The sequence below is a fragment of the Coloeus monedula genome (assembly GCF_965178545.1).
Source record: "Coloeus monedula genome assembly, chromosome: 3".
Lineage (NCBI taxonomy): Eukaryota > Metazoa > Chordata > Aves > Passeriformes > Corvidae > Coloeus > Coloeus monedula.
This window is the reverse complement of record NC_138783.1, coordinates 76,736,727-76,758,928: the sequence shown is the minus strand read 5'-3', so window position 1 is coordinate 76,758,928 and position 22,202 is coordinate 76,736,727. Positions and strand designations below refer to the sequence as shown.

The 22,202-nt window shown below is 37.0% G+C and overlaps 1 protein-coding gene across 1 annotated transcript in view; it reads right to left on the bottom strand.

Moving 5' to 3' along the window:
- Window positions 1–22,202, bottom strand: part of GPC5 (glypican 5) — a gene marked incomplete at both ends in the record, with an annotated part of 614,716 nt that overhangs the window by 269,172 nt on the left and 323,342 nt on the right. Inside the window, one exon of the mRNA XM_082277454.1 lies at window positions 20,719–20,881. Within this exon, the coding sequence (XP_082133580.1) occupies window positions 20,719–20,881 (163 nt within the window). The remainder of the gene's footprint in view (window positions 1–20,718; window positions 20,882–22,202) is intronic.

Genomic DNA, 22,202 nt, shown 5'->3' with positions numbered 1-22,202 from the left:
TTTCATTCTTCATTGCCTCAGAAAAGTATGAAAAAAGGAGCAGAAATCCATTAGCTGTTTCTTCAGTTCTTAAACTTCTCAGGAGAAAACTGGTTTCTTGTTTATACAGGTTAAGAGAAGGAAGAGAGCAGATATCTGTGTTCTATATTCACTGAATTCAACAATATGATCAATATAAAAATTTTTTAGACCAATATTTACTGAAGCTGGAGATGGAGACTTTGGCTTAGGAATTGGGTTTGTTGCCCACGTATAAATGCATGGTGATACCACAGTATGTAATACTCCCTTCCTCCTTTCTTGTCCTTACTCCCACTGATTGCAAAGGTAAACCTGAGAATAGGAATAAATAAAGTAAGGGTTATGAACAGGGCTGTATTTCTCTCTGCTCCCAAAGTCTCTAGAAAGGATTAAGGCAGCTAAAGTTGTGTCAGCTGGCTCAAATGATCAGTTTCTGGATATTTGCTGCCCTTCTAAAGGCAGAGCTTCATCAGTTATGGGGTTACAGGAAGATGTCCTATAATATATATTTTAGCATTGCTTATTGTTGTGGAGAATTTGTAAAATTTTAAATGACTAAAACAATAAAAGTGGAATAAAAGGAAACAAAATGCATTAAAATACTCAGGAGGAAATTCAAACCTGTTCAAAATCCAATTTTTGAGCTGTTAATTTTTGCAATGTATGTTCAGTGAAACCTTGTTAAAGCAGCATGAGGGACTCCTTGTGCATAACATGACAGCACTGAGATTACGTCCAGAGCAAAAGAGAGCTAGTAGCTGGCTTCAGATAGATGGGTGAAACTGAAATTTTCTGTGCCAGGAACAGTCAGAGAAGACAGTAGGAAAGCAAAGGATATGTTGAGGAAAAATACTGCTATACTTCAGAAAAGAACTAAGGGACAAAGAACTTTGAAGACAGATGTTCTGAATTATGGACAAAACAAAAAAATCTGCTATTTGCTTCTTACTATACTCAGGAAAATAATGAGACATGTACTTCCATTAATTACCAAAAAAAAAAAGGTTCTTTCAGTGTCAGTTTATATTCCTTGTGAAAGTGTAAACAAACCTGAAGAAAGACTCACTAAATATTTAGATCACAGTAGAAATTAATCACAGATAATATAAGGAAAATTAACATATTAATGATTGCAAGTTTTCTGTGATAAGAGAAAAAAAAGATTGATATTTTATGCAAGTATAGACAGTTAGAGAATTTTTTTTTTAATCTTTTAATATGAGAATGACCATTCTCGAGATTGAGGATTACATGACCTACTAATTGGTAAATCTTCTAGTATGCTAAGTATACTATTCAACCAAATAATTTATATTTACAATTTAAAATATTGACTTAATTACTGGATTAAAAAACTGTATAAAATCTAAGAACTCACTTACAGGATATCTTTCAATGCAAAGAAAAAGTCAAAGGAAAAATGCATTCTTGTTGAAAATTGAACCTTTTAAAACAAACAGCCAAAAAAAAAGAGAAAGATCATGGTCTTAAAAAGCAGCATGCTTCCACACATAATGCCGTGAGATATTGCCTCACACAACCTTAATAAAACATGCTATATGACCATACTTCAGTCCTGTATGTAAACTACTGGTTGAGCTGATTATCAAATTCAAAGTATATGAAATGAAACACTCCCAGTCACACTGCAAAATTTAACTAAAAGTACATTCATGTCCTCTTGCTTTCTGCTTTGTATTTCTATTATATTTTAATAAAATATTAGTATGGATTGGGTTTGCATCACACCAGGGTTTGGTAGCAGGGAGCCTACAGGGTTGGCTACTGTAAGAAGCTGCCAGAAGCTTCCCCTGCTGTCTGACAGGAACAATGTGAGCTGGTCCCAAGGCAGCCAAGGCAGAGCCCATCAGTGATAGGGGTAGCACCTCTGGGATAATGTTATTTAAGAAGGGTGAAAAAACCACACTGCAATAGCAGCCAGAGAGAAGAGGGAGAATATCTGAGAGAAACAGCCCTGCAGACACCAAGGTCAGTGCAGAAGGATGGGGAGGAGGTGCTCTGTGTGCCGGAGCAGAGATTTCCCTGCAGCCCATGGTGCAGACCCTGTGACCCTGGCTGTGCTCCTCAGCCTGTGGAAGTCCATGGTGGAACAGCAGGTATCCACTGGTAGCATGTGGAGGACCCCACACCAGAACAGATGGATACCTAAAGGAGGTGACAGTCCTGGCAGGACCTGTGGCCCCATGGATAAAGGAGCCCCTGTTGGAGAAGGTTTACTGGCAGCACTTGTGATCCCATGGGGGATCTATGCTGGAGCAGTCTGTTCCTGAAGGAATACACCCCATGGAAGGGACCCACGCATCCTGTGAGGAGTCCTTCCTCTGAAGAGGAAGGACAGGCAGAGACACATGATGAATTGATTACAACCCCCATTCCTGGTCCCCCTGCATTGCTGGTGAAAAGAGAGGTAGGGAAAATAAGGAATGAAGTGGGGGGGACGGTGTTTTAAGAGTTGGGTTCATTTCTCATTATTCTGATTTCATTGGTATAAAATTTTAATAGTATCCCCAAGTCAAGTCCACTTTGCCCATGATGGTAATCAGTGAGGAACCTCTCACTGTCGTTATCTCAGCCTACAAAACTTTCCTCATATTTTCTTTCTCCTGTCCTGATGAGGAGAGGAATGGTGGAGTGACTTTGGTGGGCACATGGCATCTGGGCACAGTCAACTCACTACACAGAGAAATTTAGATTCTTTCATAAAAAGGAATATTCAGGAATGGTCCATCAAAGTGTTTAATTTTATTACTTTCAACATTTTATCACAATATTTACCAGTGATGTTTTCCAAAACAAGATGTGGGCACAGCTGTGACTAAACGCTTCATCACAAATGATTTTGGATCCATCATCCTTTTTTTATAGATAAAGATGAATTCAATGCAGCAAAACAGGAATAAGCAGTTTATTGTTGCAACACTGATGTGCACAGTGACATAATATTCACTGGCTGTATCACTGGTCTTCAAAAATTCTCTATTGCATACTAAACGCCTCAGCCACACTGTGCTTTGTTTCATAGGTACTTAATATTTGGTACTTCTGAATAATGCATGTGAACAGCAGTAAACATGAAACCCACGGAAAACTGTGGCAGAAAATGAGTTCGTGTTTGCTAATATCAAAATTAGATTTTATGTGGGTTCTATTTCATTTCCAAATATACCTTTATTCACAGTTATTTTTAATTGTATTTAGGGTAGAATAAGTCCTATTTTCCAGATAAAATTGTTGTAATTACTGGTGAAAAGACCCTGCATTTGTAACAGATGGGATACACATTTTATATACTTTACCTTCTTTGACAAAAATGCACTCTGCTGGTGCATTTAATGTGCAATTTCACCTTTTAATTATACAACTATAAGTTAAAAATATAAGTGCATGTTTTAGCCTCAACTTTAGGATGTATGTTTAGTATTCACAAAACAAAAAGAGGCAAAGACGAGATGCTATGGAGAAGTAATGAAGAAAGTTTTGCAATGGTACTAAGCAAAACAAAAAGTCTCAAAGTGTAATTACTACATAACATTTTACTGGTGGGTCCAGTGAGAAGACTAATGTTCAGTCCATAGAACTGACCATTTGCTATTATTAGACCAATTTCATAGGTGTATTCAAGCCATTTGTTTCAGCAAAAACTTTTGATAGAAGATGTTTAATCAAAAATAATAATAGGCAGATATGTGAGTTGTTGTTTTGCCTCATAGAAATCAACAGTTCAATAACTGACACTTGACTAAATATCCTTTCTGGTTCCTCCCTACATATTTCTTGAGAAATTTGAACGAAAGGACAAAATGCTCAGCTAGTGTTTCATGAAGATAGGTAAGAAGGCATAAATTTCAGTGTAAAAGACAGCCCCAATTTCCCCACCACCTGATGGTGCTCAATGTGCCTTTCTAATACTGTCCCTGCCCGGCTCTGTGGGGTCCCGCGTGCCCCCACAGCCGCACGGGTGGGTTCAGTGTTACAGTCGGTAGCAAAGAGTCCAGAAGGGCATTTGTGCGCGTTCCAGCAGGGGCATTTATTGCTGCCACACTGGCGAAGGGTACAGAGGCAAATACGAACATGAGCCCAAAACTCACAGTTTTATGTGGGGGTGGGGAAAAGGCAGGACCAGGGAACGGGGGCCAGTGGGGAGCTCTGGGGGAGTGATGAGGGGTAGAGGCTGACAGGCAACCGGGGAATCCAAACTGAATTAACAGAACAGAACAAGCATCCTGGGAGAAGCCTCTTTCACCATGACCGCTAAGTCTCTGGCACCAGAGGCTGTCGTACCAAGAGCTCTCTCTGTTCTCTGTGCCACAGGCTAACTGGCCACCACACCTTCCAAAGCCACGGCACAGAGATCAGGCTTTTATTCCTACGGTAACTTCCAAGTTTTGATGATAAATTCTGTTGTTTCACTAAAGAGATGATTACTATTCTATACTTCTATTAGATGAGAAGCTATTGAGTATACCGAACAAGCTGAATAGATGTGCCGGATGTGGAAGCACATCACTTATGACCAGTGGACAAAGGGAAAGCAGTAAACAAGGGTGGTTTGGATTTTAGAAAAGCTTTTGATATTATTTCTCACAGCGTTTTTGTGAATAAAATGTCCAGCATACAGCGAGAGATGCACACAACCTGATGGGTGAACAACTGGCTGAAGGGTCAGACTCCAGGACTTAAAGTAAATGAGGTAACATCTCTCTGCTGACCAGTCACTAAAAGTCACATACTCGAAAACCTAGCTGATAAACCCGCTTGACCTCAAGACATGAGGTCTCTAAATATTAACTGAAAAAAAGGAAAATATTGATAATACATGGGATATAATTTGCATTGTACAATGCTTGGGAGTAATATTTTTTCCACCTTTTCTAGCAGAAGACCCTGCACAACTTAAATTTCACAACAGCATTCTTCTGGTTGTCCATTTGATGGCACTCACATTTGACAGTAGATTTCAGTGTCCCGTTGGAAAGCTTAAGTGCACACACACTTTGCTTGCTTTCTTATGTAGGCACCCTGAGGGCAAACAATTAATTAATAGAGAGCTTGTTCAAAGCAAGTGCTTTTTAAAGTGCTTCTTCCTATTGTAATTCTTTATAGATTATCAATTTGAACATTTTGGACCATCACAGTGTTACACAGTAACCTTCCTTCCTCTTCTCCCCTGTCACCAGCAAGTAGCATAGCTGTCAGATAAAATGTTCAAATTGTTCCTAAAATAAAATAAATCAAAATAAAATAAAGCATCCTTTTAGGTAGACCTTCTGGGGAAATATTTTCTGGCTGCCCTGTTTCTTTATCACCTAGGGAAAAACCTAGTTTCTAAAGCTAGTGATGGACTGCTCACTACAAGAATTTTTAAAGTAAAAAAAAAAAAAAGAAAGAAAGAAAAAAAGAACCATGACACTGAAGTAGACAGATGATCTCAAACCTCTCTGCGATTAACTGGATACAGAACAAAATGAAATAGCAACCTAAGAAGACTATTTTTTCAAAGTGATTTATATAGTATATTAAACAGCAGGAAAATCCTTTCTAGAAAAATCCTTTGGAAAAAGAACATGTACTCATATTAGTGTCTGGTACTCCGCTGCAGCACATAAATATCCAAGGTGGCAAATACAGGACTAGGATTGCATAATTAATGAAATTATGCCATAAAATAACTATTTCCTTTAATTCACAATATGTAGTTGTTTACATTTACTTATTTAAAAAATAAATAAATGTTGCAGAATCTCATTCTCTCACCGGATTAAGACCCTGTGACTTTTAGGATGCTCACAGCAATACCTTCTCAGGTGCAATCTATCAGATACTGCATCTGATAATACTCATGCCCTTCTCCCCTGTCATCAGTCTTTACTGTTTGTAAGCGAGTGCTACAGTGGCATCTTCTGGCATACAGAAGAATTAATTGCCTTCTTGCTGTGACAGAACATTGCTATTTAAAAAGGTAAGTTAAGAAACAAGACTAAAGAACTGAGATAAAAAGCACCTGCTGTTCTTCAATTATTCTGTTTAGAGCAATTGAAACAGTAATGAATGGTGAGAAATTAAAATCCACTTCTTTGCTAAGTGGCCATTTGGACACAAGATTTTATGTGTGAGGCAACTGCTTCTAAGGCTATTAGTATCCTACATAATGACTTACAATTATGTCAGTTGACATAAAATGACAAATGGTAGTTAATTAGAAAAAGGAAGGAGCAATAAAAAAGGAAGGAAAAAGGCAATTGATAGTACTAGATAGCACTAAGTAGAAGAGAAATAAAATCTGATTGTTCTCTTTTTGAATCCATATCTAAACATTTTCTTTTACATTTTATGACTTACATTTCTTAGAAATTGCTACACAGTAAAATAAATTAATGTTTATGGATTTGGGGATGATGAGAGTTGTTAATGAACTGAATATTACATTTGAAATTTTACTAGAAAACTACTTTATAACTTCATAAAAATGTTACTGAGCTCATAGTTTTTAATCACAATCTTTTTAATTATATATCATATTTTCCTTTTCTACGATATATTCTATGTTATTATGCATCACAAATCTTGCTCAGTGCATTCAAATAAGAAGTGAATCTTGAGAAGCAGAAGCAGTAACCTTCTCAGTCTTCTTGTAAGAGCCTTAAAGGGCACACAGGTTCTGAACACAGGTCATGAGAAGTTACATTTTTTTCTAGAATCTATTGAATTTTTCCCTTTTTTTGTGGAAGTTGTTAACACCGGTATCAATCATGGAGCCATTTTTCACAACGTAAAGCTACTGGGATTTTGGTAGCTGGTGACTGTCTCAAAGGACCTAATCCTGAATCTATCAAAATACTTGGCACAGGAACGGGAGCAGCTGAAGTCCTCAGTGTACATAAGCAGATCTACAAGCAAACACTTGGTAAAGTGGTGAAGACAGAACTGTAGAAAAACTAACAGATTTTGCCCTCTGACAGGCCAAACCACTGCATGTGTGTGCAGCAGTAGACTCTCAGCTGAGTCCATAGGACTAGCCAGACAGCTGGGTTATGACAACAGAGAGTGATTAAGCTCTGCCTGTCCCCTTGGCCCTACTTCCAAAAGTGATTCCTACTTGGAAAAGAGGACTCACCTGTGGCATCTGACACACCAGTGCCCAGTGTGCAATTGCACAGGGTTTATGTGCCCCGGCGCTGGCAGTAGGGATGGCATCTGTGAGGAGAGACTGGGATGCCCCATGTGTGACACAATCATTTTCAGCAGGATTCAGCAAATCCTGCATAGGGCATGGCTTAGCCCCACCAGTCAGGACTGCGGTGCCTCAGGGAAAATGTATTCAAGAAAGGGCAAAATTCTACTTATCACTGAGAAGGAGGAGGTAAGGGTGGTGGAAGTGAGAGAAACTGAGAGAAACAACCTTGTGAACACCAAGGTGAGAGAAGGAGAGGGAAGAGGTACTCCAGGCACCACAGCAGAGACTTCCCTGCAGCACCTAGAGAGGAGCTGATAACCACGCGGCAGCCTGTAAAGGACTCCATGTTGGCACAGGTGGATGTGCCCTGAAGGAAGCTGCAGCTTTTGGAGAAGACCCACACTGGAGCAGGGAAGAAAATGTGGGGAGGAATGGCAGCAGAAAGGAACTGTTACAAACTGGCTTCAATCCCCACTCCTTGTCACCCCTGCACCACTCGGTGTCAGAAGGAGGCAAAGGAGCTTGGAATGAAGCAGTGAAGTAGATTGAAAAGAAGTGGGTGATGGGGGTGAAGTTGTTTGGTTTCTACCATCTGACTCTATTTTAAGTGGAAAGAAATTAACTTTCTTAAAGTTGAGTCTTTTCATTTTTGTGATGTTAATTGGTAAGTGATCATCCTGATTTTATCTTGACACAACAAAGCTTTTGTCTTATTGCACTTTTTTTACTATTTCTTGAGGACAGGGAGTTAGAGAACAGCTGAGTGGCTATCTGGCAACCAACCAAATCAACCCACCACATCTGTATTAATATATAGCAGGAGCACATTCAGTTTGCCTTGAAGTTTTGGTCTGTATTAAACAGCCTCATTTGTGGTTCAACTATAGTGGCTAGAAGAAATACAGCTCCAGAGGATGGGCAAAGTGGGTAGCAGAGACCACCTTCTCAGCTAAATTAATTTGCAAATGATAGTCAGTACTCTTAGTTTGCCTATATTTGAGGTGTGTCTAGGTGTCTTATATGTCTAAGTCTTGGAACTACCAGAGATAAGCAAATTGTAACCTGGAAACAAACCTATTCAAGTTCCTTATTTTCTTCATTTAAAGATATGAGCAAGCATTTTCAGTTATTGAATACAAAATCCCTGATGTGCACCTTTAATTTGCAAACCCTTAAAAAACAATAAATGTTTTAATAAATCTCAAGGTCTTCTGCAAGTCACAATATATGATCAATATTTTTGTCTATAACTAGCTTTTGCTGAACAATTTTATTAGGAAATAACTAATAGTCTCTTCCTTTTTTTTTTTTTTTTGCTAATGACAGTGCTTATATATGTAAGGCAACGACACAATATGTAGTAAACTATTATTTTGCAGCTATTTAGCTCATATGTAGCTCCTTCCTTTTAGAACAACTACCATATTCTGGTTTTGCTCCCTGGCATTTCAGAAATAGTGTTTTTTAACAGCTAGCTGTCTCCACTCTAGCAACTGACATATTTTCCAAATGTCACTGTTACAGTCAATAAGATTCTCTTAAGAGTATTGTACTTTCTACATCATTATCAGCTGTGCAAGTGCCAGAAACTGTGTTTCTCACATCCCAAAGCTGGTCACAGGATCTACTCTTTGGCCCTGGAGATGGAGACTTACATGTATGAGCATTTCTATTTAAGACTATGAACATTGGGAAAAAACTGAAAATGGTGGAAGAGACACAGTAAAGGTAGTATACAAGCACATTTCTGCATTTCTCTCTTACATCCTTCTCTATTCAGACTTGTTCTCATTCACACATCTCAATCAAACATTTTCCTCAAAAAAATCCTCTCTTCAGTAGTTTCTTATTCTTAGACATTTTATTACATCCTATCCCTGTTCTCAAGGCTATATTTTTGCTTCTCCAGGCTAGGTCTCAGAGACATTTTGGCCCTGAATTAAAATTACGTTGATTGAATCATGTCCGTAGTGCTTAGGGCATTAGTGATCACAGAATCATAGAATCACTATGTTGGAAGAGACCTTCAAGATCACCGAGTCCAACTCATGCCCTAACACCACCTCAACTAAACCATGGCTACATCCAATCTTTTTTTAAGCACATCCAGGGACAATGACTCCACCATCTCCCCAGGCAGACAATTCCAAAACTTTATCACTCTTTCAGTAAAAAACCTCTTCCTGAAATCCAGCCTGAATTTTCCTTGGAGCAGCTTGAGACCGTGTCCTCTTGTTCTGTCAGTTGTTGCCTGGAAAAAGAGACCAACCCCCACCTGACTACAACCACCCTTCAGGAAGCTGTACAGAGCGATAAGGTCACCTCTGAGTCTCCTTTTGTCCAGGCTAAACAACCCCAGCTCCCTCAGTCGTTCCTCATAGGGTTTGTGTTCCAAGCCCTTCACCAGCCTCTTTGCCCTTCTCTGAAGCGCTCAAGCTCCTCAGCGTCCTTCCTGAACTGAGGGGCCCAGAGCTGGACACAGCACTCGAGGTGTGGCCTCACCAGTGCCGAGTACAGGGGAAGAATGACCTCCCTGCTCCTGCTGGCCACACTATTCCTGATACAGGCCAGGATGCCATTGGCCTTCTTGGCCACCAGGGCACACCGCTGGCTCATGTTCAGTCAGCTATCGACCAGTACCCCCAGTTCTCTTTCTGCCTGGGCACTGTCCAGCCACACCGTCCCCAGCCTACAATGCTGCAGGGGATTATTGTGGCCAAAATGCAGCACCCGGCACCTGGATTTATTAAACTTCACCTTATTGTACTCCTCCCATCCATCCAACCGTTCCAGGTCTCTTTGCAGAGCCCTCCTACCTTCCAACAGATCAACACACGCTCCCAGCTTAGTGTCATCTGCAAATTTACTGATAGTAGACTCAATACCCTCATCCATATTGTCAATAAAAATATTGAACAGAACTGGCCCCAGGACACACCCCTGTGGGACACCACTGGTGGCTGGCTGCCAACTGGATGCATCTCCGTTCACCACCACTCTCTGGGCCCAGCCATCCAGCCAGTTCCTAACCCAGCAAAGAATGCTCCTGTCCAAGCCATGGGCTGCCAGCTTTTCCCGTTTACTGTGAGAAATAGTGTCAAAGGCCTTGATGAAGTCCAAATAGACAACATCCACAGCCCTTCCTGCCTCTACCAGGTGGGTCACCTGGTCATAAAAGGACATCAGTTTGGTGCTGGCTGGGTCTGATCCCCCGGCCATCCTGCAGGTGCTGTGTGATAATAAAAAAACAAGGGTTTCATGCCCTTTCTAGAAATCTGACCTATCTTTCCATATGATCTCTCCATGTTTGTAACAAGCCCGAATCATATGCCTGTATGAGGAATGTAGCAGCTATTCAGGAGGCCCTTAACTTCAGCTTGTGCTGTAAAAGCAGTTGCCTGGGGATGACTGCAGGCAGTAGGAACTTGAGAAAGGAATCCAAATGAGAGAAAAGATCCATGTTTCAGAAACGTAATGGACTCGACATAAAAAATGCTAGTGACTACATAGTTACACAAAGGATGCTTTGATGAAGTCTGTGTCTATTAAGCTGTGGCATAACCCTCTCTTTCTGCAACTGGGTATATCACAATGAAGTGGGAGATTTACCCTTCCTTAAGCACATCTACTGGCCTTGAGAAGTGTCTGCTTAATGGGGCTCTAAGTAAGGAAATAACTCATGTTAAACATATCTAACCTCACTGCTACTGGCCAATATCTGGAAAAAATTGTTCTAGTTAGCCAACATTTGAAAACTCAACAACTGGAATGTATGTCCAGATTAATTTATCTAAATATAGGTAATCTAGAGTGTAAAATCTGAGCTAGCTTCTGCTACAGTCACTGTAAACAGAGTTCATACAGTCAAAATAAACCAGTGAGCACATACAGAAACAGACTCCTAAAATGATTTGCTAAAATGATAGTGTGTCTAAGCAACAGTCCCACCCCTCCAATTAGGTGTATGCTCCAGTTTTTGCCTAGCAAAAAAATTTTTCATACATTTCATTCCAGAAACTTAAAATCAGTACTTTTGCCTATTATCAGACTAATTCTAGTAACGAGTCATCACATTCCTACATCAGATTGGAATTATACCGGTGCCTAACCGCTTCCCTTCAAAAGAACAAAAGAAAAGGAAAGTCCACTTGCTGCCTTCCAGATACATTATTTTACAGAATACAGATCATAACTGAAGTATTTTAGAATAGTTTCACTCTTTTTTAGGGAACTTCTGATGATTTATATAAGTGTGCATATATATAAATTCACACAAGTTTTGCATATTTTAAGAACTAGATCTTTCTTAGGGTTGTATGTCACTCAATATATTGTTTTTTGGGAAAAAAAAGAGTGCTAAGTTTCTGTAACAAACAGAAATTAAGTGATTCTTTTTTATCTAAAAGTTAGCAAATGGTTTGAGCATGAATTACTGAGAAACAGATTAGCCAAGGCATTGGAGTTGTAATCATTAATAGTAGAAGACGCAAATATGAAACTAATCTAATTTAAGTCTCTGCACATGTTGCAAAGGGAACTCTCAGGAGATCACACACACTTTGATTTTTTAAAAGAATATAATAAAGATTGGAGATGCATGACAGGCTGAAGAGTTACCTTTGACTATAAATCACCTTTGAGTCAATCAAAGTGTGACATTTATCATGGTTACTGTCTGTTTAAGAAATAGAAAGATAACAGTCTGATTCAAAACTTTGAAAAAGGACCGATTCTTTCATAAGTAGATTTAAAAAGTGTTTTACAGTTCCTTTTTGATTCAGTGAAATAAGTCCTTTTTTATGTAATGGCTGTGAAAGTTTTGGTTTGTTGTAGTTTGACATTTATTTTTGTGGTTAAAATCCAAAAGGAGAAACACATCAAAGAGATACCATTTGTATAACGAAACACACCATGGGATTCACAGACATTCCCAATTCTTTTTGCACCAGTAACCATTTTCTCCATCATAGATGATGGAAAACAGGAATGATTTCTTCTCCCAGAAAACCACACCTTTCAGACAGCATGAATTCTGTTTTACAGGTCTTATTAGCTGTATTTGTAAGTACCCATCTATTTTTTATTGTAAGAAGTCAAGAGTGACACTGACAATAAGACTGTGATACACATTGGAAGATATTTAACCCTTATCTAAAAATAAAATCAAAATTAAATCAGAACCAGAGTGAAAGCAAAAGGACCTAACTTAGGGAAGGAGTTTTCTAACTAACTTAGATATCTGTACTTGAGCTACTGAAGCTTGTCCTTTTACAATCAGTTGAAATAAATAAGGATTGTAGGGCAAAATTCTTCTCATCTTAACAGACATGCTTAATGTAGGCCTAATAAACTGTGCCCTCATGTGTTTACTCATTTTCAGTGATACATGTCTATTTCTTTACCATAACTGTTAAAGAAGTCTAAATTTTTTAGCTCCTGAAGAAAAACTCTGTCTCTGTGTCTATCATTATTAAAGTAGGATTGCATTCTAAGGAGAAAAAAGAAATACACAGTAGGCTATAGCCGTCCTCCAACATTCATGTTTAGAGTTTGGATGGTAACAGGTAGAGCTTTTACTGGAAACTTGAAGTAGCTAATCTGATCATTTTAAGGAATTGTTACTAGAATATGATAATAGTTTCAAACTACATAGAGGTTAGTTTTATATTTTCTCTCACTCAAAGAAATAAAACTAGTTAATTTCTACCAAAAAAAAAAAAAAAAGGCAACTCATTTTGAGGCTTTTTGTCAGTAGAGTACAAGTAAACTGGAAGAGCAAAAGAATCATCTAAAGTGGATAATAAAAGCTATCACAGACAGTATGGGAAATGGAACATCAAGACTGAGATGCTGCTCTTCCCCTCCCACTGCCAAAAAAAACTTAAAACATGGACAGATTTAAAAAGAAAACCTCAAAATTATGAAGAATTTCCTACAGAAAGATCTCCTTGGCATAATAAAACCACTCCTAAGGGCAACTGGAGATGAAAGTGACTATTCAGAAGGTCTGTTCTCTTCATATCCTTAATACATTATTAAGAAACATATTTCAAAGAACATATTAAAGAATAACAAATATTTATTTATTGAATTATAATCAATGAATAATCAGAAATTATTAAAATTTAATAGTGACATTGGTTCAATGAAATGTAAAATAAAAGGCTCCAAATTTCTGGTAACTTCAGAACTGGTGATATTATTATAAGGTAATGCCTTTAAAAATACAATTAGAATTTTGTAACTTCAACGAAACTTATTACATGGTCTCTCTGAAAAAGACAATCTCATCTGAAGTCATTGAAATGATGCCTACTCAGAAAGAATTCAATCAGAACTAATTTCAAACCTATTACCCTTATTATTTTCCAATTAACCATACTTTGCATTGACTAGAAGTGTATTTTTACTTGGTTTTGCATATATCAGATGCACATGAAAAAATAAATATAACCTAATATAGAGTAGAGATTTTATTGTCTTGTATAAAAAAAAATACATGAAGGCACAGTTATCTTTTTTAAGAGTTGTTCCCTTGATGAAATTTTCAAAGTTCTTGTCTGTTAATGGGATGAATCATGAACCTTTAAAAGTTTCTTTGGTAAAAAAAGGCTAAAAGAGGTAAATTCAGGTCAGACACAAGTGAAGTGATTATTCTGGTTTTAGTCTATATGCTAGCTGAATGGCTTTAAACACAGCTGTAGAGACTTAGCCTGATTGTTATCTTCTAGTTTTTCCTACTCTATCCAAATAACTAAACAGTCTTTGCACCCGAGAGAGACAGACCTATGATAGGTAAAGGTAGGAAACAATGTACTTGGGATTGTATGGTGTTTTTTGAAGGATTAGTCTTAATCAATTTTCCACTGGCTCATTTGTGGGATTGGATTGGTAAATAACACAACTTCTGTGGTATCACATAAACCATTTGCATTTATACTCACATTTTATACTGTGTTTGTGGAATGGATATGATTAACCATTTCTTGCTTAGCTAGAAGAACTGGCATTTAGTGATGGTGCTCGATGCATTTCATAGAATTGAATGCCGGCTTTTTTTAACCTTACAAATTTATCAAGAAACAGTTTGTATTCCCCATCTCAAAATTCTGTTTATAGCTGGTGGTTTGTCTTTGAGACATGTCTGAAAGATCCTTGTAGAGGAGGAGTGGGAAATGAGGGAACTCACAAAAAAATCCATCCCATTTTGAAAGAGGAATTACAGCCTTGCCTTATGTAGGGCAAAAACTTCCATGTAGAAGGTGTTTTTACTCTCCACCTTCCTTAAGAGTACCATTCAGAATTAAATCTTAGAGTCCACAGTAGGAAACTTGACATATTATTCACTGTCAGCTCAATTTGAGCCAGGACTGTCTCTGTACTTGGCTTTCTGTAACTCTGTAATTGCTTCTGTGCTTTTTGGCATAAAATTAGGTGAAATAAGGAAATGCTGTATTAGTTCTTCATTCAGTATGTAGCCTGTTGATTGAAACAGCTTAAAAGCATTTTCATATCTGGAAGACCAATCACAAGAATTCGGGTTTTTTTCCCCTCTTTCTATCCAAGGAAATAGCCTGAAGGATGTCCATGCTGGTGAAAAGTTAGAAGGAAATGCCTAAATCCATGGAGAGGTGTTATTTGGAGCCTTAGTATTCTCCAGGCCGATAAATTACTCTTTTATTAATCCATTACCACATAAAGTGTCTATCTCCACCAAGATACCAACTTTATTCTGATGTACAGCATATCAGTTCAGATGATACACAACCTGCATGATACCTTGAAGACACAATGCCATATTCTGTATTTCTCTGTTTATTCCAAAAAGGAGCTCTTGAAGACCTGTGGTCTTCACAGCAGAATCTGGAGCAGAGAAGGACATGCTGGAGTATATCCTCTGTGCTCAAGTTTGGAAGGCATAAAGCAGTAGGCAGGAGGGGTTTTTTGGAAGTTTTTAAAAACTAGGAAGTAATAAATCAGAATTTGTTAACCAGGCAGATCCTGTACAATAGCACTTTTGTAAGAGTGGCATGGCTTGTCTTCATTCTACTGCTGTGGAAATAAAAAAACATTCAGGACATTCTTTATCCTGATAAATAGCTATAACACCTTTTATCTTATTCATTCTCCTCAGGAAATATAAAAGAATGGATGAGAAAGCAATAAACGTTAGTACTTTGCCGGAAGTTTGTTTCTTTATTGGTAACTGTGAGTGCAAATATTTATACACTTGTTCAATGAAATAATACATGCAGTAAAAGGCTCCAGATTTCTGCTAACTTCAGAATTAGTAGTATTATTATAAGGTAATTTCCAGCAAAATATAACCCCATGTAATTAATGGAGGTCATTTGTAATAATTGCACTGCTCTGATGTGCTGTTTTAGACCAGTGAGTGTGCTCATTAAACGCTATAGGATAACTTAAAACCTTTGAAGAGCAATTGTGCTTCTTTGTGTTTTGGTAGCCTCTGTCATAAAAATCTTCATGTGGATGTAACATGTTAATACAAGGCAAAAAATACACTATTGCAAAATATGAAGTTTTATATTATCTGACTTTATTTCTGTCTCTGTGTAAACTCCCTCAGCAAATTTTACATAACCATTCCCCTTATTTGTTTTTCAATTAACAATCCAACCTGACAGTATAGTTTCAATCCATTACTCAGGTTAAATTCATCACTCAAGAAGTAAAAATGTTGACTTATGAGAAAACATTGTGTTAAGAGAGAGAGCTGATACTCTTTAAATAGAAAAGAACCAAAAAATTGAAATATCATCTTTTATTTTTTTCCAATGCATAATATCATTATGCAGGTCACACCTTTTTGCAAAATACTGCATAAGAAAGCTGTCTTGTAACTTTTCTTAGTTTTTACAAGGCATTTTAAATGTAATTATTTTGTTTTTTCTTTCACTGCTTGTATTGGTTCTGGCTGAGCTGGAGTTCATTTTCCCATAGCAGCCCCCACAGTGCCGTGCAGTTTGTTGGCACCTGACATCTAGCCAGGGTCAAGCCACCACTGTGCTTCATATCGTTATACATCCTGCAACTTTACCTGTACAAGCTTCATTGGCTGGTGAAGGTCTATGCTTAGGAATCCAAAAGTGGTTTTGGGATTTTTTTTTGGTGGAAATTGCTGGAACTTGTTCATCCTTTCGCTTTCTTTAAGTTGTATCATTATGTATTTTCGTGCCAACACTTGATCATGCACACAGAAAAATCTTTGAACTTCATATGTGTTGACAATATGTATCTTCTTGCTGAAAGAAAATACTAATTCTGGAAATGCAAATTTTTTACGGGAATGAACTAATTGCAATAAATCTTTTTCTTCAAAAGATTTTCAGCCCCACAAAAGACAAGGATAAGAGAGAAAAGAGCTCAGATTATGACAGTCTTTAGCTGAAAAGGAAGGGTGAGATTCTTCTAGTCTTCCAATTAGCAATAGCCTATGAGAATGTTATTGTTAAAAGTGAGTGTAATATTTAGACCAAGGGTGACATTCACAGCAAGAACTTTTATTTTTCTTATTCACTTTTAATAGAATTGAGATTTTCTGAGCTGAGTGAACTATGAACAGTGAAGTCATGTAGCCCTTCCAAAGACACCTGAATAACACCTCACATTAACATTCAGAATTAGGAAGAATACTCTTGTGTGTAAATAAAACCTGAAATCCTACTCAGACATAAGGGATGTCTTACTTTACTGAGGTAACAGAATGCAGATGAGAGTTTAAAAGAATTTAACAGATGGCAAACATCATAATGGAGATTTTATTGCCAGCTTTAAGTAGTTTTGGTCCCAGAATATGCCACCAGAATCAGATTTAACAATGAGAAAGGCAACTATACTGAAGTGGGTGAAGGAGCAGAAAGAGGAGAAATTATGTTTGAGACTTGAGAACACATTATAATGTCACACAAGACATAGACTGGTTTATTTATATAGAGATCACAACATAAAGCCTTTTCCAAGCTATTTTACCCCTATAGCATAATTTGAACAAGAAAATAATAATCTACAGATTAAAAAGCCTGAGAAATAAAACATTTCAGAGACTTCTTTCTTCAAAGAGGAAGAATATTAGGTGAGATAAAAATTTTAAAAAGTTAGAGACAAGGTCTGCCCATATATATCTTAAACACAAAGACATGTCTGCATATTTGAGCCCTGAACTAGATCTCTGGCTGCAATAAAGAAACATGTGTGTTGCATGTTAAAATGAGCAAGGAAAGACAAACTAGTGATAGAGCACTTTTCAGAGAATCAGTGGTCTTGCTAAAAGTACTATGAGAATTTTGATAGATGGTATTGAGAACCTCAGTGGAATGATATTGGGATTAGTCCTTCCTCACAGAGCTATTTGGAAACAGATTCAAATCAATATGTAGGTGATAAGTATTTGTTGTTATTACTGCTGCATTCTGCAGAGGGTTTTGAAGAGGTAATTCATTGTGAAGCGTGAAATAGTCCTGTGGGAGCTCCTGGGTTAGAGGAGAATAAAACCAGCAAATGAAGTGCCAAGACTTTATACTACTGTTTATTTTATATATTTAAAGTTCACTATCCTTTCTAGTACAATTTTTTCAAATAACTGCACCGATTTACCATATTTTAAAAGTACTTATGAAAGAGCAAACCAGTCAGCACAACTGTAGTGATTGGAAACATTGAATATAATGTAATAATTGACTCTTTGATAGTAAAACTATATTTTTTCAAAACACAACTTATTTTAAACACTTTTGTAATGCAAAGCTATCACTTCTGAGTTACAAATACCAAAAGTCATAATTGGCTTTCTAAAGCCTAAAGGCTGTCAACACACATTTGTCTTCAGCACTAAATGAAATAAATTCTATCTCTAACACTGTGTGTGGAAACAAGTAATCTTTCATTTCACAAGCTATGTGTACACATAAAATAGGTACAAGTTTGTTTTGGAAGAAGTACATCACCTCCCTTCCTCCCTTTTCCTTCTGGCTCTGAGTATCAGACACATGTTCAAAAGGCAAGGATATGGCATGAAAAAAGAAGGCGGATGTGTCTTTACACTTTATTTTTATACACAGCAGCATACAAAAAAGGGCTGGTTCCATATCATACTTTAATATCTTATTAAGATCGTTAAGTTGCTGCACACAGGATCATCTCCTTGTTGAAAATGTCTGCAGAAGTTACCAAAAAATGAGCCTGGGCTATGAATAGGCTGTGACTAGACTCTACTATAGAAAAAAATATGTAGCAATCCCCCTTTCTTTCCTGGTTATGAGAGAAAGAAAAGTTGTCCAGAAGTAAAAGAATCCAGAAAGTTTTCTTGATAAAGGAAAATAATACCAACTGTATGACCCATAGAGAAGCTAATGCTGAGGATCAAATAAACTGTGGTCAACTTGTAGGCTTAGCTGACAGTCAGACATATTTTCAAGGAGCTGTAAGCAACATCTTCACCGTGAATGTAATATTTCAGTTTAAAAATGAGGAGTTTAAAATCTGACTTAGCTTTTAATTAATACCAGTCACCCAAAGCTAAGATAATTACACAAAATTATATATGTTGCATAAATATATGTAAAATATATCTATTAAAAATCAGCCTAAATTCTTATTATGTTTATATTTTTCAGTTCTAGTTCTCACATAAAATCTTAAATCTTGAGGCGATCATTTTTTTTCTTACTAAAATATATTGGTTTTCACTTTAAATTCCCCCAGTCCTACTCATATATCACTGTGATGCAATAGAAAAATTTTTCAAGAACCTGTTTCATTTATCTTAAACATACACTTAAACATATACTTAAAGATACAAGTGATTTCTGCAAAAAAAATATGTTCTTGACCTATATTGTAACAAAAAATCTACAAAATTGAGTATTTTAACAGTTCTGCTGGATAGTCCATATCTGAGGCCCCAGAACAAAGTAGGATTCTTTCTGGTATATGTTAAAGACAACTTTTAAGGTGAATTCCAAATAAGAAATGCATGCCAGCATGTTCAAGATTTATGCAGAAGTCAAAATATCGAACAGTATGGATTCATATTTTTGTTCTATAATATCTTAGAAAAAGTTCAAATGAAACAGAATTACATGCAAATTTCACTGTGTCTAACACATAGCTTACAATTCTAGCAATTTAGAAGATGTATAAAGAGAATATAAATGCTGATTATAATTTTGACATTTTGAAAAGATTACACTAAATATATCAATATGAAGAAAATTCTAATGCAGCAGAAGAGAGTGAAATAAAATATACTGTTCTTGAAATTCTTTCATCATTTAATACATCCTTAATAGCTCTAGTCACATTCTAAGACTATTTTACAGTCCTTCAATACCATTGAGTGTCATTATCAAATAGATATTATATATATAGTATTCCAAAGAACATCTGGTTTTAAATGTTTGAACTCCTAACTTCTTTTTCCAAAGTTATACCTCCAAGGGCACTCTCAGGAAGTAAGTGTCCAAACTTTTTTGGATATTGCTCAAAATCCCATCTAGATTTCTTGTAGAACTTGAAAATGTATGGACTAAGTGTCAGTGCAAGAGGATCCTAGGCTGATTCCAAACTGACTTGTTAAGGCATGCCCTCAGTCTCATTTGTCCACCAGTTCAAAAGGAAATGGGCAACTACAGCTTCTCCGCAGACACATTTTTAAATTGCCTCTTTACTGTCAAGTCAAAAAGGACCTGAGGTTCGCATCTAAGCCTGAAAACATGCATCACCCTCAAATTCAGTGAATATACATAATGTGAAATGCAAAAATGCAGTTTAGATGAAAGAATTCATCTATTGCCACCATCTCTGCTGATATTTCTACACTGGGAAGGGAAATAAGATATGCAGACAGATGTCCTGATTCAGAGAAGTAATTAGCTTACCTTGCTCATGGCTGGAGTTCTATGCCATTCAAGTGCACAAGCACAGGTTTTTTAAATGAAAATTGTTACAGATGTGTTTCAGAGAATAAATCAAACAAAAATAAAATGCAACAAAACAAAACCCCACACTACATAAAAACAAAACAGTAAGAAAAATAGAAAGATGTATAAGAACCAGTAGCGGCATTATTCTTGAGAGCTTTAGTACATTGGTTCCAATAGTTCTCTATGAAATGCAGCTACCAGCACTAAACCTCATGTTTTGTCATAGTTCCATTAAAAATTAGTACAGTTTCTCTTTTTAGCTGCCAAATCTCTTATGTTAATGTAATAACTCACAGGGACATGTCATTTTACACCTATTACTTTACTAAAATACTGGTTTAAGTCTATATTATGCCAAGTATATTTTAAAATGTGTTATGATGAAACCGATACTCATATTGATACCATGCTCAGTTGCAGGCCTATTCCTGTAAATCTTGGAAACATTACACAGACAACTTTTCACACCTTTTCCAAGATAATTCAGTGGTATATATTAGTGTAAAATATGCCAACTCATTGTTTAAATGCATGAAGGAAACAGAATCATGGACTTACAGTCTGTAATTTTCAGGACTCTTTTGAATTCTCCACTTCCAGATCCTCCACAACCATCTTCATCGTCACAATCACCACTGATTTGTTCATCTACACCTCCACCACTGCCTGTTTGTTGGAGATCCCATTTGTCATATTTTGGAAATGATTTGCCCTGTAACAGCTGAAGAGAAGATATAGTATGCAAGTTAACAGTACATATGGAGAGCTTCAGTGACTACCCAGAATTTCATGTATGTCCCTAGTAATTACCTGATTTGAAAAGGAAATTTCAGGATCAACATAATGAGAATTCTGATTTTTTTTTAATTTTTTTTTTCTACCCTGGCTTACAGATAGATTTAAAAGAATGGTATTTGGAGATGTATAGTTAATTTTCAATTAAAACCCCACAAAACTGTTTCTTTATCACTATAAAAGAAGATCTGGTACCAATTTCTGGCCCAGAGGCCAAGTGTAATGCATAAGTACATAGAATCATAGAATAGTTTGGGTTTGAAGCGACCTTTAAAGGCCATCTAGTCCAAATTCCTCTGCAATGAGAAGGGACATCTTCAATTAGACCAAGTTGCTCAGAGCCCCATCCAACCTGATCGTGAATATTTCCAGGGCTGGGTCATCTACCACCTCACTGGAAAACCTGTTCCAGTGTCTCACCACCCTCAATACAAAAAGCTTCCTCCTTATACATGGTCTAAATCAAACCTCCTTCCATTTAAAATCATTGCCTTTATTTCTACTGCAACAGACCCCACTAAAATGTTTGTTACCCCCTTTCTTATAGGCCCACTTAGAGCAGACAGAATCTGTGCTACTTAACAGCAGAACCTGGATCTTTTAAAGACCCATGTGGTGTCTACTGAGACTTAAGATATATTTATTATTTTATGTGAATTTTTCGGTTTGAAATATCTGAAATAGTATGTGAGCTGTGTTGCAGCTCTATATTGGTGGACCCAAAACATACTTGTCTGCTCTGGGTGTGTCATATGGAAATCTGGTAGAAGGTGAAGAAAAAAAATATGTTGAGATGATATCAACTGCTTGACCAAGGAACAGCAGACCTAACTAGTACAGTCAGAGGCAGGACTAACATGGAGAGAACTATTTCCAAAGGACATCCAGGCATTGCCTTGGAGAAATAATAAAGATGACCTAAAATAAAGCAGAGGGATAGCTGATACTGGCCTAAGCAGTGTAAGTGATTTGGTTCCAGTAAATAAACTGGTTCTCTGTGTCCTTTTATCACTGTAGAGATGGCCAATGATATCTGCCTGGTTTATAAGAAAACAGTAGAGATCTCAAAGTTTAATATATTTCTCCACTCTGTTGAGCAGTGCTGAGCAATCACCTGAATAATGTTAATCTCTCTCATTTATCAAATGTCCAACTGCTGTCATCCAATTTTTAAATACACAAGGTACAACTGTTACATACACAAACAGTATGCCCTCTTCCCCATTCAGATTCATTTCAGTTTATCT